We start from the raw sequence: 13804 nt of genomic DNA on the forward strand, positions 1-13804 counted from the left end.
AAACGCGACGTTCACGCAGCGCGCTCGCGACGCCCGCGCTACTCACACGCCCGAGGATCGCGCACGCCTAATGTGTGGTCAGCCTTACCATGAGTAAGTGAAACTATCCTACCCTATGCGCCTGCTGATGATGATGACTCATTTTATCATCCATCCAGCTATTCCCCAACTATGTTGGTGTTGGCTTCCAGTCACCGAATCTGTTTCAGTACCAATATTTTGCTTGGAGCGACTACCTATCTACAATCCAGTCAACTACACAAGACGATATCCATATTATGGTAAGACTGACAGACTTTCTGGCTTCTGATTAGTCGCAGCAGCTGCAGAAAATGTACAAATGACGGCTTTGTCAGACTCAAAGCATGTAGACATAGATTATAGCTGTTTCCTGTGAAAATTACTTACGCACCATACGTAATAATTTTCCAAATTGGCTGAACAACGTCACAAACTTTACTTCTTTTGTTTAGATAAATGGTCACATCCACAACACAACCTTGATCAATGAATCTATGCGACTGCTAAGTGCTAATCCTAATTATACTGTCACGTGAAAGAATGCACCTACGGGATAAGTAGTATTTTGACGATTCTATATTGCCCACGCAGACGAAGTTGCGGGCAACAGCTAGTCATAAATAGTAATGTCCTACGGCGGCCAGTGCCGGATTTATATTTTTTTAATGAGAGTAGGCTACTTTAATTCCGCCGCCCCATGTAAAAACCTTATCTATATACCTACACTTCTGGACACATCTATTGGCACACCTTGTATTTTCAGTTTCATTTGGTCCTAGCCAAAATTTTATATTAGGTCGAGCAAAAAGTTATTATGCAGTTTTGAACCTGGCACATTCACAATTTTATTCAAGCCTTTTTTTGAATTTCGAACACAGAATTTAGAGAAACAAAAGACAATTTGGAACCTGTTTGTTGATATCAAACAGTCGAATAGGTACTAAGGAAACTTGGTTTTATTGGTTTACTTGGATTTAATTCTGGAAAAAGTGATTGATATCTTTGGTTTTGCAACAAATATTACTTATTATTAACATTAAGAAGATTAAGAGATACTTCACCTGAAGTCGCCGCCCAAGCTGTGGCACTTATTCAGGCCGGACACAGCCAAAGAAACGTGAGTGCTCAACTTAATTTAAGTCGATCTGCGGTCCGAAATGTTCTTCGGAGGTACCTAGAGACTGGCGGCTTTGTTCGTCGCCAAGGAAGGCCACGATCTCGGGTCACAACTGAAAGGCAGGATCGGTTAGGATCGATTCATCGTTACGACCAGCTTGAGAAATCGTCACCTTACCTCCAATGAGGTACAAAACCAACTTCGCGACTTCCACGGAGTATCTGTGAACGCTCGAACTGTTCGGAGAAGGTTGAAAGAACGCGATATGGTACAACACAAGTCAGCTTAAGGCGGCCAACCGTCCCGCATTCTGCGGGACCGTCCCGCAATGCTTGACGAAATCCCGTTTTGAAATTAATAGTAAAATAGTCCCGCAAAACGTTGTATGCGTCCCGCATGTCCCGCATCCCTATTTTTCTACCACGCTTCTACACAACACCCACCTGCGCGCACGCTCAACAGTGCAGGAACACAGATTACCTATAATAATCTCGTTCTCTTTATTTCTACTGATCTCGTGAGGCCTCATGATTTTGAAAATAAGACATTAGTGCACGCTGTGACACGATATTGATAGGTTAAATTATAGCTTTTTGCTTACGGTTTTTATTTTATCAGTTCCGTCCGATCATTTTTCAATGCCCCCCCCCCCCCCCCCCCCCTTTTTTTTTCACGAAAGGTTAAGTCCCGCATTCAGTTTTCGGAAAGTTGGCCGCCTTAAGTCAGCTAATAGGCCCAAACTAACGCGAGCCCACCGAACAGCGCGCCTTCATTACGCACGTAGTCATTTAAATTGGACACAGCAAGATTGGAGCCGTGTACTATTTTCTGATGAGTCTAAAATTGTGTTACATTTCAATGATGGAAGGAAGAAGGTCTACTGACGTAAGGGAGAGCGTTTCGCACAATGTTGCTTTGAAGAGAGGGTTCCTTATGGCGGTTTATCCGCGAGCGGCAAAACACAACTTCAGGTTGTAACAGGACCACGGCTGCCAACATTAAATGCTGAAAAGTACATTCGTGAGTGCTTAGAACCTCACGTGATACCATATGCCGACTATGTGGGCCCAAATTTCCTTTTTATGCATTATAATGCAAGAACCCATGCGGCCGGCATCGTCAAGGAATATCTTCGGGATGTGAACATCACAGTTATGGACTGGCAAGCCAGAATCCCAGACATGAACCCCATTGAGCACATATGGGACGAGCTAAAAAGACGTGTTAGGGCTCGTCAGCCAGTTGCCCAGACGATGCAGGAGTTTAAAACTGCCATAGAAGAGGAATGGGAGATGATCCCTCAAAATTTCATAGAGCGGTTGATAAACTCTATGCCTAATCGTATGAGAGCTTTGGTAGATGCCCATGGAGGCAACACGCGTTATTAAATTAAACCTTATAACAACAAACACATTGTTGGTTATAGAAAGTTTATTGTAATTAGAATAGAGACATGGTAATATATTAGTTACATAGGTAGTTCACAAACACACGTCGTACTTAACTAGATAGCCACGGTCGCGAGAGCTAACACATCGTGCGAAATACATGGCGTCGTGCGCCGGACTGGCGACTCAGGACTCAGCGAGCGTCCCCGCTCGTGAGAGTAGGCCCTCGCTCCCCGCACCCCTCTGCCGGCCGGCCACGTATTGGTCGGCTCGGTGATCATGCGATGGCCTTATATGGCCATGGACTCGACCACGAAAAGTAGGCGCGCGTTACAACCTTTATTTAATAAAACATGTTTATTATTTAAAAAAAACAATTGCCAATTGCAAATTTAACAAGGCGCATATCCGACTTGTTAGGCGTAGCTCCATGTTGTATGGTATTCTGAATTCAAATTTAAAACAACCCACCCAAAACAAAAATGTGAAAGACTGCCAAGTTCGATAAAATGGGAATACTTCGCCTATAAAAGAAGTGAGATCTGAATAAGTACCAAGTTCCATACACATACCTTAGTTAAAAATAGTTCCTTTTTCATGATGTTACTTGGCAAGTTTTCACACACCTTGTTATAAACCTACTAAACGCAATGAATCAAGTATTTAATTTTCTATTGAAACTTGCCAAGTAACATCATTAAAAAGGAACTATTTTTAACTAAGGTATGTGTATGGAACTTGGTACTTATTCAGATCTCACTTCTTTTATAGGCGAAGTATTCCCATTTTATCGAACTTGGCAGTCTTTCACATTTTTGTTTTGGGTGGGATTTCATTTATTTTTGTAAGGTTGTTTATTTTATTGTTTTCTTATTATTAAGTTTTGAATATGCACTATGCTTCTTACAAAGAAATAAACTAGATTAACTAAATGTACTAGATTTACCAACAGACTGACATGACATGTTATCATATATTATGTTCGTGGATCAAAGTTACACATTCATTATTTTCGAAAGTGACTCATACTTGGCCGTTTTCAGATTTTTACTTTACTTTGACTAAATACAAACCTTTGTAACGAATTTCAGATCGGTACGACCATTCGAAGATATATTATATAAATATAGATAAATTTAGTTCGTTTTAGTTCCTTAGGGGTATAAACACCTTCATTATTTTGAAACCGACTCACACTTGGCCATTTTCAGATTTTTCCCTTTACCTTGACATAAAGACCTACCTCCATGCCAAATTTCAAGTCAATACGACCATTCGAAGATATATTATATAAATATAGATAAATTTAGTTCGTTTTAGTTCCTTAGGGGTATAAACACCTTCATTATTTTGAAACCGACTCACACTTGGCCATTTTCAGATTTTTCCCTTTACCTTGACATAAAGACCTACCTCCATGCCAAATTTCAAGTCAATACGACCATTCGAAGATATATTATATAAATATAGATAAATTTAGTTCGTTTTAGTTCCTTAGGGGTATAAACACCTTCATTATTTTGAAACCGACTCACACTTGGCCATTTTCAGATTTTTCCCTTTACCTTGACATAAAGACCTACCTCCATGCCAAATTTCAAGTCAATACGACCATTGGAAGTGGTCTAGGTTTTTGATGAGTGAGTCAGTCAGTCAGTCAGTCAGTCAGTCAGTCAGTGAGTGTATAGTAAAAATAGCGATTTTCTGACGTCAATATCTCAAGACCTATAATAGGTATATTAATGAAATTTTGTATTTTAGATAAGTGAGGGGGTCTCAACAGATACTAGAAATTTGATATGCGTAAATAAAATAGATTTTGAGTTATAGGGGGGTCGAATTTGGCCCGAAATGGTTCGTGTAATATAACCCACGGCCGGTGTGTCGCTTTTTTTGCTCGAACTTGGCGGACACACTGCCGTGTGTCTAGATACGATCGAAAAAGAAGGTAAAATGTATCAGGTTTAAAACTGCATCAACAGTTTTTGTTCAATCTAGGAATAATATTTCGGTAGGGGCTATCGAAACCTAAACTCTAACGTGGGCCAATAGTCCAGAAGTGTATATAAAAATGAAACCGCTTTCCGTTTTCACGACATAACATGAAAACGGCTTGACCGATTTGGCTGAAAATTAAGAGGGGAGGTTACTTAGACCCGGGAGGTTTTTGTCACCATCCGGCAACGGGACGCGGGTGAAAGCTAGTAAATAATAATTTTCCATATTTGTAGTAAATTCGGCCAAGGGGACCTTGTTTTTTTGACTTTTATTTTATCTTCTGAAATCTGTCGCCCCTAGGCCGCGGCCTATTCATAAATCCAGGACTCACGGCGGCTGTTCTCATGTAAGGAGATCAGCCAACTGCGCAGAACATTTGCACAGACCCAGGTGCACTCACCATTCCTTCACTCTCATATCCCGATGGGACGGTAATCCGACACGACTAGGGCTGCCATCCGTCCGGGTTTCCCCGGATTTGTCCTCGTTTGGAGGCCGTCCGGGCGGGGTTTCAAGAAGTGTCCGGGGAAAACCCGGACACTTTTCGTGTAAGTTAGCACCTCATTGAATTTAAGTAGGTATATGTTATAGTAAATGGATTATTTTGTTTTAAAAAAATCGTACTCGTTCGGGGAAAAAATGCGATTTACGAGATGGCAACCCTAGACACGACCGGAGAGAGATCAGGCGCAGGACTGACGCGTATTTACAGTATATACATGGCTAGTACGCAAGCGTGTGAAACTAGTCGCGAATAGATTGGAATTCACTTTTTATACAAAGTCTTCCGATGTATACAGCAGCAGTACGCAAATACTCGCATATATTTTGTAGTGGCCAAAGTATCTTGCTTTGTTCCATAATATACAGTGCTAGTCCGCATGCAAACTAATCGTGTATACATTGGAATAGGCGCGAAAAACTTTACGATTCCAATCTATTCGCGAGCAGTTGCATGCTCGCCATTTTGATTAAAACACGACCTAGCATTTAGTGTTAATTTAAATATTAATAATGCTTGTTTAATTAAAAAACATTGTATTAAAAATTGAAGTTAGTGACGAAAACGAATCGCTGCAAAACCGACTCCACGTAGTCTTGTCTGCCCTACCCCTAGAGTGCAATTCAAAACCGCGTAGGCGCGGAGGGGCGAGGCGGCCTGCGAGCTGAAGCGCAGGTAGTTTTAGCCGGCTCTGCCGGCCAGCCTCAGCCGCAAGCCGAAGCTGCGGTGGTGAGCGTGAAAACCATCTGCGACGATAAGCTCGCATGGGACCGCCGGAGCCCCGCAGCACCGGAGCCGTGACAGAAGCTATGCTTGCTGCATGTTGCTTGCTTACATTTTAAACGTACTGAGTTAAAAAATTAGAAGCTAATTAAATATATTTTATGATGTCATTTAATAGTATTTTAGAAGTTTACTGTTAGAATGCCTGCTACAAAAGATGCTAAAAAATAACCATCATGCTGAGTTGTATTTAGAGTGGTTTACTTAGAAGATAACTATAGTGGCTAAGATAGTATTATTTAGTTAGACGCTCGTTAATTGTGGCTGACTTAATAATTTAGAAGGCAACATACATTTTTGTTTAATTAGCATTTTTAATAAACAAACTCAGATTCAAAGCCATTTTTATTTAATGCTTTACCTAATATAAATTTTATATAGTTAAATTTGACCGTGTATAAATTGGAATGATGCATGTGCACGTCTAAGCTACGAATTATACGCGAGCAGTACGCAAAATTCGTGTATACTTTGAAATCACAAATTAAAAAACAGCATTACAAAATATCAGCGAGCAGTTTCCTATGAATGCGTTTTGGCTATGTACACTCTGTAAATACGCAGGACCGACATTAACCTACTCTCCGAGGCACGGGTGTGTCAAACGCCAACTTTCAGGCTTCGGGCTGCTTTGTGAAAGTTTTTAAAACCCACAAAGTTTTTTACTAATTAACCCAAATGGTATAGTCAGGCAGGATATCAAATGAAACGCTAAAATATCAATCTTTTATAAATATTGGTAAATATAGGTCAAATGTGGTACAATTAAAATCAGAGGAAATATTTTTATCAATTTCATATCAAAATGGAAACATCCATGCATTATTTTCTACACTTTATCATTATATTAACTGTAAGTAATATTATAGGTACCATAATTATCTGTATAGGAACATGAGCTTATTAGTGAGAGGGTGAAATGTATCAATCTAATGTAAACCGAATCATAATTTTTAAATAATTATAAAATAAACCTGTAAAACGAGAAATAAATGATTAGAGGTCTTAACAATTAACATAATTGATAATTTACAGCCCTGTTTTACAATAATTTCGAGTTTATTCACCCTATCACTAAATTACAGACTTACAAAACAGAAATCCAGAAGCTCAATAAAACAAACTCCTAAGGGTAAATGCAATAATTGTGGGAATTATAAGTATGAATTTTATCCAGACTTAATGTAAAACAATATTTAAGTAGGTATAACCATAATTTTAGCCAATAAATGAATTAAAGAACATTTTTTAGGTTATTCATGAAAATGAATTATTATAAATATGTGTACCAAACATGCCACTTACGACTTACAATATTATTGAAAAATAGCAGTTCTCTTCTGCTATTATTGTTTAAAGTAACGTTCGCTTATATCCATTATAATAAAATGCGATAGAGTGTAGAAAATGGAAATATTCACATTGAATGTGCTTAAAACCAATAAAACATGGCACATATAGTAGGTACATTAATCCTATGAGATAGCAGTTGGGAGAAAAAATTAGTCATTAATTAGCTCATTTCACAAAGTGGAAAAAATTACTGCTTATTGCCCTACTAAAATATATTTAAACACTGAATGACAGACAAATCAAATGCTCTCCTTGAGATTACTCAATATTACATTCAAGCAGACCGATAAGATGTGCATTTTAAGCAAATGACTGTCCTGATATCAGTCTTCAACATCCTTAGAAAAATGCATGCATTAATAGTAACATTTACAAAGTGGTAAAATTTTTACGCATTTTATGTTTTATTGGTTTTTAGCTAAATGTACAAAGAAAAGAGGTCGATTAAATATACAGACGATCATCATTTACAAACTAATTAATAAGAAATAACCATTTTAATACTTTAAGACATAAATAATAACACATTTTAAACAATTTAACTTGCTTCTTTGACTTAAAATCTCTTATTACTATTTTTGACTACACTAATAGTATAACCAAGTCCGTTATGTTACATTGTTAATTATCCTATACTGACATAATGTAAAGGCGGTAGGCAGACAACTCCTTATAACTACGGACTCAGAAACAGAGTGCGAAGTAAGCGTCGGGAACAAACAGTTTTTATACAGGGTCACTCTAAACACGAATGATGAATGCCAATGATCATCAGCATTTTGTTTTTTATTTATCTACTAGTTTCTGCTTAAATATTGTTTTAAAATTTTTTATTTTGGAATTTCACTAGTCGTGTTTAGAGTCCATGTATGCGGTCTGATTAACAAAGTCCTTATTAAAATACATACACAGAAAAACACTTGTATCACACCACAACACTAAGTAACCTGACAGAATTAGAGAGATCCCTTTTGTATAAATATATTTTTAATTTCCGTATTGGAGAACTTACCTACACATAAAATTTCACTAGTCATAATTACCATAATGTATGATCAATATTATTATTGCTAAACGTTAACAGAGTATGGATCTCTGTAAAGCTGTCAGGTTCACAACACAATTTGGACTACAGTATCACAACATACATACATATAAATAGCTACATAAACGTAACACACACACGCGCTATTCTATCAATATGGTTAGCGTAACTAAATAATGAATAAATGATCAGTCTTAAAATTCATATGGTTCTGTGGACAAGACCATAGCATTATGATGTCTGCAATGCGTTGTACTTGTTTATCCACTCTGTTGCTGAGTCAAACTTAATATACATTCAAAACTTATATGAAAAAGTATTAACAAAAAAAGAGCACGGCATTTTTTATTTTCAACAAAAATGTCAGCACATTAAAGCGAACATTAATTAATCACTGTAGAGAATTATATTACCTAAGTCACAGGATAATGTAAGAACTGTGAACCTTAATCTTAAAGTAAAACAGTGAAACATGATTGTTCACTAGAAATTTATTAAAATCCCAAAGTTAGAATAATCTAATAATTATTATTCCAATAGAATCTTAAAATTCTGAGTTGAAACTGATTAAATGCTTTCATGTAGAATATAACAAATTATTTCTCACTTGTGACATGATAATTATATCTTTTCATTCTATTGTAAAATAATTTTTAATAAACCACTCTGTAAAATGGGATATATTCATTGTCACTGTCTTGTTGTCAACTACACTATCTATCCTAACTGATTAAGTCCTAAAAGTAGAGTTTCAATTAAAGAATGCTTATATGAAGCAATACATAATTATACTAAACAGTTAAATTGAATACAATATGTCACCTTACTTGTGTTCCAATCAACTGTCTCATGCAGAACAACTCTTTAATGAGAATTCAACAATATGGAATGCTCTAAAATTTCTGTATCTATAAAATTTAGGGATGGCAGCATATAGCGCCTATAATTTACTAATGTCACATTCAAAATACGCATTACACTGAGCATCCTAACATGAACATAAAAGCAGCAACACTGGATAAATATTAGTCAATATATTATAAGATTCTATAATATATCAATGTATTAATTAATTATAATAATGATTTCTTTATTACCATTCTGAGTATCTTGGCTCAAGGAAGTATTATGATGTGATATTACCTAATGTAAATGGAACACCAGCATTAGTTGGTGTATGTCAAATTTAGTGACTAATCTGAAACACCATATGAACTATGCACCTACTCAATTTATATCAAGTGTTTTTTTTTTATCAATTAATGAGAGAAAGGAGTTTAATTATAAAATGAATACAACTGAGAGATAAGAGACCTTGTAATGCCGCAAGCCTGCTAAATGTTCTAAGAAAAGCCAAGCAAAATGTTTTTTTTTTGCTCTGACACCATTACACATACAATAATTCTAGGCTAGTAGAATGCAAGGTAATTCTACACAAGCCCAATGCTTTTCGTTTAAACTATCCAGTGTTTATGATCAATATTACTAAAAAGCCTCCACAAATCTCTTATAAATGGCTAGTAGTGTTTCAACAAATTTCTTTTAGTTGTATCAATAAAATAGTAAAATTATGCTTCAACAAGCATTAGCTACTGTTTCCTCAACCTTGTCTAAGGACAAAAACAATATTGGCACGCTGCATGGTGTACTATTATCCTTCATCATCTAATCTTACATAAGTCAGTCAATCCTCTTTCCATAAACCCATGCTGCACAAAGCCAAATTAAAGTAAAATTTAAACATTAATAATTACATTTGAGACTAAACTAAGCACAGCGCCGATCGGCATACTCGACAACGCATCCAGTAATTCTATACCACTCATCAATTCGACTTCCGACTTTAATGCGTATTAATAAAAAAACAAAGACGCAGACTTATCGATTCGTCACTTTGGAAAAGATAATTAAACAACTAAAAATTTAAAACTATATTCGAGGAGGGTCAGGAGTGCTCGCTAAGCGAAAGCAAATTTACGAGCTTAAAGTCCTAAACACGTTAAACGCGATCACGAATGCTTAACTACGATAACGCCCGGTCTGGGAGGCGGCGGATTTTCCGCCTTTTTGGTGAGCGCCAGAGGCGCATCACCTGCCTCTTCACGGAACAAGTGATCCCCCTCGAGGTGACGGATGGCCTCAACAATTGTTTCCAGGTTCTGTCGACTAGTGCTTGCAAGATACAAGCGTGATGGTGCATCATGTGTCGCGTCAGGAAGCACCTCCACTTCAACACGAGGCTCCGCTTTGATGGCAGCTTCCAGTAGTGGGGCAGCAACTACAGTAGGTTCTACTGGTGGCGCTTCTACTTCCTCACTCTCAAGCTTACACTCAGCGACATCAGTCTGGTCAAAATGTATAACTGGGCGAGCTAGTTCATGGGCATTGTTTGGGTAAATCTGTGCTTCCAGCGAATGAAGACGCTCTTCTAAATGTCGTCGCAGTCTCCGTTCACGATCTAATTGAACACGTAATTCACTGCTTTCAGACTCCTTTTTCTGTGATACGCTAGTCACAGATATAACAGCTACTGGCTCAGGTGATCTAGAGTTGGTGATGGTATCCTCAGTGGAATCAGGAATGATAGCTGGAACATGGGTTAGAATTTCACCTTTTCTTTTCTTCAGAGGTATTTCACCACCTTCATGCTGGTTGAGTAATCTCTTGAGCTGGCAATTCTGGGATAGAAGTCTTGTTTTTTCTTGTTCTAAGTTGTAGATATATTCAGCTGTCTGCTGAAGTATGGCTGCCTGAAAAGTAAGAAATATATATAATTAATTTTTAAACTTAATTCTCAGGAATAAGTAGGCTTTCACTGAACATTATAAATTATAACATTGTGATGAAATATCTTTTAAGACCACAACACTCTGTAATGCTAATATTAGTATAGTGCACACGCATTTGCGCAGATACAGATGAATTCACTATCCCTTCACTCTCATAGCCAGATGGGATGGCACAACCGGAAAGAGATCAGTGGCAGAACCGACATTTACGTGCTCTCCAATGCACGGGTGTATCAATTACCAACTTCCAGGCTCCGGGCTGCTTCATAAAAGTTTCTAAAACACACAAAACGATTTCGGCCCATCCCGGGGATCGAACCAGAGACCTCATGCTCAGCAGCCGCACTTGTGACAGCTAGACCAACAAGGCAGCTAAAAATAATATACATATATACATATTTGGAATCCAAATATTTAGAAGTCTTTGCTTTGTGTTTTATCCTATTTTTAAAAGAAATACATATAGCTTCAATGCTTTGTAAATTAAGTGGATTTTTATGTACTTATGAAAATTATATCTGTTTCCTCCAATTTGCCCACAACCTAAGGAAACTTTACCCATGGATATAAACTGTGCACAAAGTAGTGTAAAGAAGAAAGCACTGGAAACATCATATAATGTAATTTATTTAATTTTTTAATGTCCCATGCAATACATAGATAAAGATTAACATGTTATTATTTATTTAACATGATATGAGCTTTTGCAAAGGGTTTCAACCAACCCAGGGGCAATCCCAGGACAATCTAGATACAAGTAGTAAATCATTATTTAAACATACTTTGCTTAGCTTTTCGCCCTCATGTCGAGGTAAAAGAGTGCGCAATGCTTGAAAACCAGCATTGATACTCTGCATTCGTCTACGCTCATTGCTGTTAGCAATTTCTCTTCGAATCCTTTTCTCTGCCTCCATCGTTTTTCTTCCGGAACTTGGATTTTTGTCACTGTGGAAACCAAAATGATTAAGTTACAATCTTCATTATATTCAACACAAAAAATAATCAATATTTGTCAAGATTAATACATGTATTAATATTTGAATCAATGTTTTTCCCTAAAATAAATAAATAATTTATTTCAGACATACATCCATAATTTTGTTAGTAACAGTATATCTTAAAACCTAATCTTAGTTTTGACAACACTAAATGGAAGTATTTCTGTAATCTAGCTAAGATGACTGATAAAGATGCATAGGCCAACTATGTTTGGGTTAAGTTTCAATGTTAACTATTACTTTTGTAAAATTAGTTAAAAATGCTCTACAATTGAGATATACATCGCAATTCACTTTATTATTATTTTATATTTAGGAATTAAAAGCAGATACTATTTATTACAGTGCTATGTTTATTAAAATACATACAAACAATATTTTATAATTTTATAAGGTGTTTTATATTGATGCACAGTAATGATTCATGATACATACATTCATTCATATAGCACATGACGAAAGACTGATATTTTATAAATATTATTCAAAAAAATCTATTTAAAAACATGAATGACTATTTACGCTACATTAGTTTCATAGTAGTACATTTGCGATATGTAGAGGCGCCTACTACGCCTATTCGATTTGACCAAACATGGCGGACCAACAGCTGACTACAGGCCGGCACGGGGCGTGAGCGTCATCATATGGCCCGCGCATCCACTTAATATAGTGTTTAGTACCAGGATGACAAACTTTTTCTATTAAAATGGTTTTATATATCAGTAGGTAACATGAGTACGACTAAACTATAAAGATTTCGGCGACCACGCCGGTTATCCATACCTGGCTAAAGCGTGATCAGATGCCTCCTCTTCGTACAAGTTATAATCTTCCACTTCTAGCAAACAAACGTCATTACCGTGTAATGACATTACTTAGGCGCACTTATTATTTGTTATTCATCTAAATTTTGAGACACACGCACGGAAATTCATATAAATGATGAATTTGCAGTCCACAATGGCGGGAAATGACAATGAGCTCAGTCAGGTGACGCTACACAATTTAAAGGGACACACAAGTTTATTGACCACCAGAATCACTTTCTAATTCACTTATTAGGTAAAAACCAATATCGGGATAAGGATTTTTTTTTTAATTTTCATGAAATAACTTTTAAAAACAGTAATTAGATAGAGGGAGTCAAGGGCAACGCGACATCAATGCTTGCTTAGTACACCATAGACTAGATAAATCATTTGAAAAGAAAATGAGCATAGGCTATAAACCATTGGTTTTTAAGACTTTGAGTTCGAGATTTTGTGGGTTGTGTTGTGCAGAATGTTGAATGCTTGAAATTATTTTCATGATAAATAATGTACCCACTGAAATCCGTTGATTAATTTATTTTCATGTCATCCTGTTAAAGTGAGTACAAGGTCACTTTTCGATGCCTGAAATAGAGATTTTTTTTTTCTTCAAGTGTAATTTCCTCATGGCAGACCCGGGGTCTGTGGAAGGGTTTGCTAGATTCTTGCCTGCTGGCCAGTGTTTCCTTTGTAAGCATACCTATGGTTGAGGGCACAAATTCTTCTGAATCGTTCTGCCGCACCCCCAGATGTTCGAAGACTGTTCCTGTCATGTCGTCCTCTGCAGTCGTCACCCAACGGCCCCAGTAACTCTAGTAACTAAAAGACTCTTGCATTTTTTTAGTCGGATGAGAAACTTTTAAATCACAAAATCGAAATATTTCTGATTGCATTTGAATGATAGGAACTCTCGAGGTTAAAGGAGGATATGAAAAATTGCTTTGGGGTATATTATTACCATTAAATGTTATCGGTGACAGCTCCATCAATGAGCCTGC

The 13804-nt window shown here is 36.9% G+C and overlaps 1 protein-coding gene across 1 annotated transcript; it reads right to left on the minus strand.

Annotated features, from left to right (window-relative positions):
* Window positions 1-6526: 6526 nt before the first annotated feature.
* Window positions 6527-13194, minus strand: LOC124629773 (transcription factor AP-4). The gene is made up of 3 exons (XM_047163313.1): window positions 12781-13194; window positions 11779-11941; window positions 6527-10957 (listed from the first exon to the last, which is right to left on the minus strand). Exons 1-3 carry the CDS (start codon window positions 12867-12869, stop codon window positions 10217-10219), a joined length of 993 nt encoding a protein of 330 aa, XP_047019269.1. The 5' UTR covers window positions 12870-13194; the 3' UTR covers window positions 6527-10216.
* Between the last annotated feature and the right edge of the window lie 610 nt (window positions 13195-13804).

Source organism: Helicoverpa zea, chromosome 4 (assembly GCF_022581195.2).
Source record: "Helicoverpa zea isolate HzStark_Cry1AcR chromosome 4, ilHelZeax1.1, whole genome shotgun sequence".
Classification (NCBI taxonomy): domain Eukaryota; kingdom Metazoa; phylum Arthropoda; class Insecta; order Lepidoptera; family Noctuidae; genus Helicoverpa; species Helicoverpa zea.

Excerpts from the sequence above, each read along its gene's own strand:
- LOC124629773 (XM_047163313.1), bottom strand. The coding sequence starts at position 12,869 with ATGTCATTACACGGTAATGACGTTTGTTTGCTAGAAGTGGAAGATTAT. Across the intron at positions 11,942-12,780 it reads TCTGATCACGCTTTAGCCAG|TGACAAAAATCCAAGTTCCG; the intron begins GTATGGATAACC and ends TGGTTTCCACAG. Across the intron at positions 10,958-11,778 it reads AGGGCGAAAAGCTAAGCAAA|GCAGCCATACTTCAGCAGAC; the intron begins GTATGTTTAAAT and ends CTTACTTTTCAG.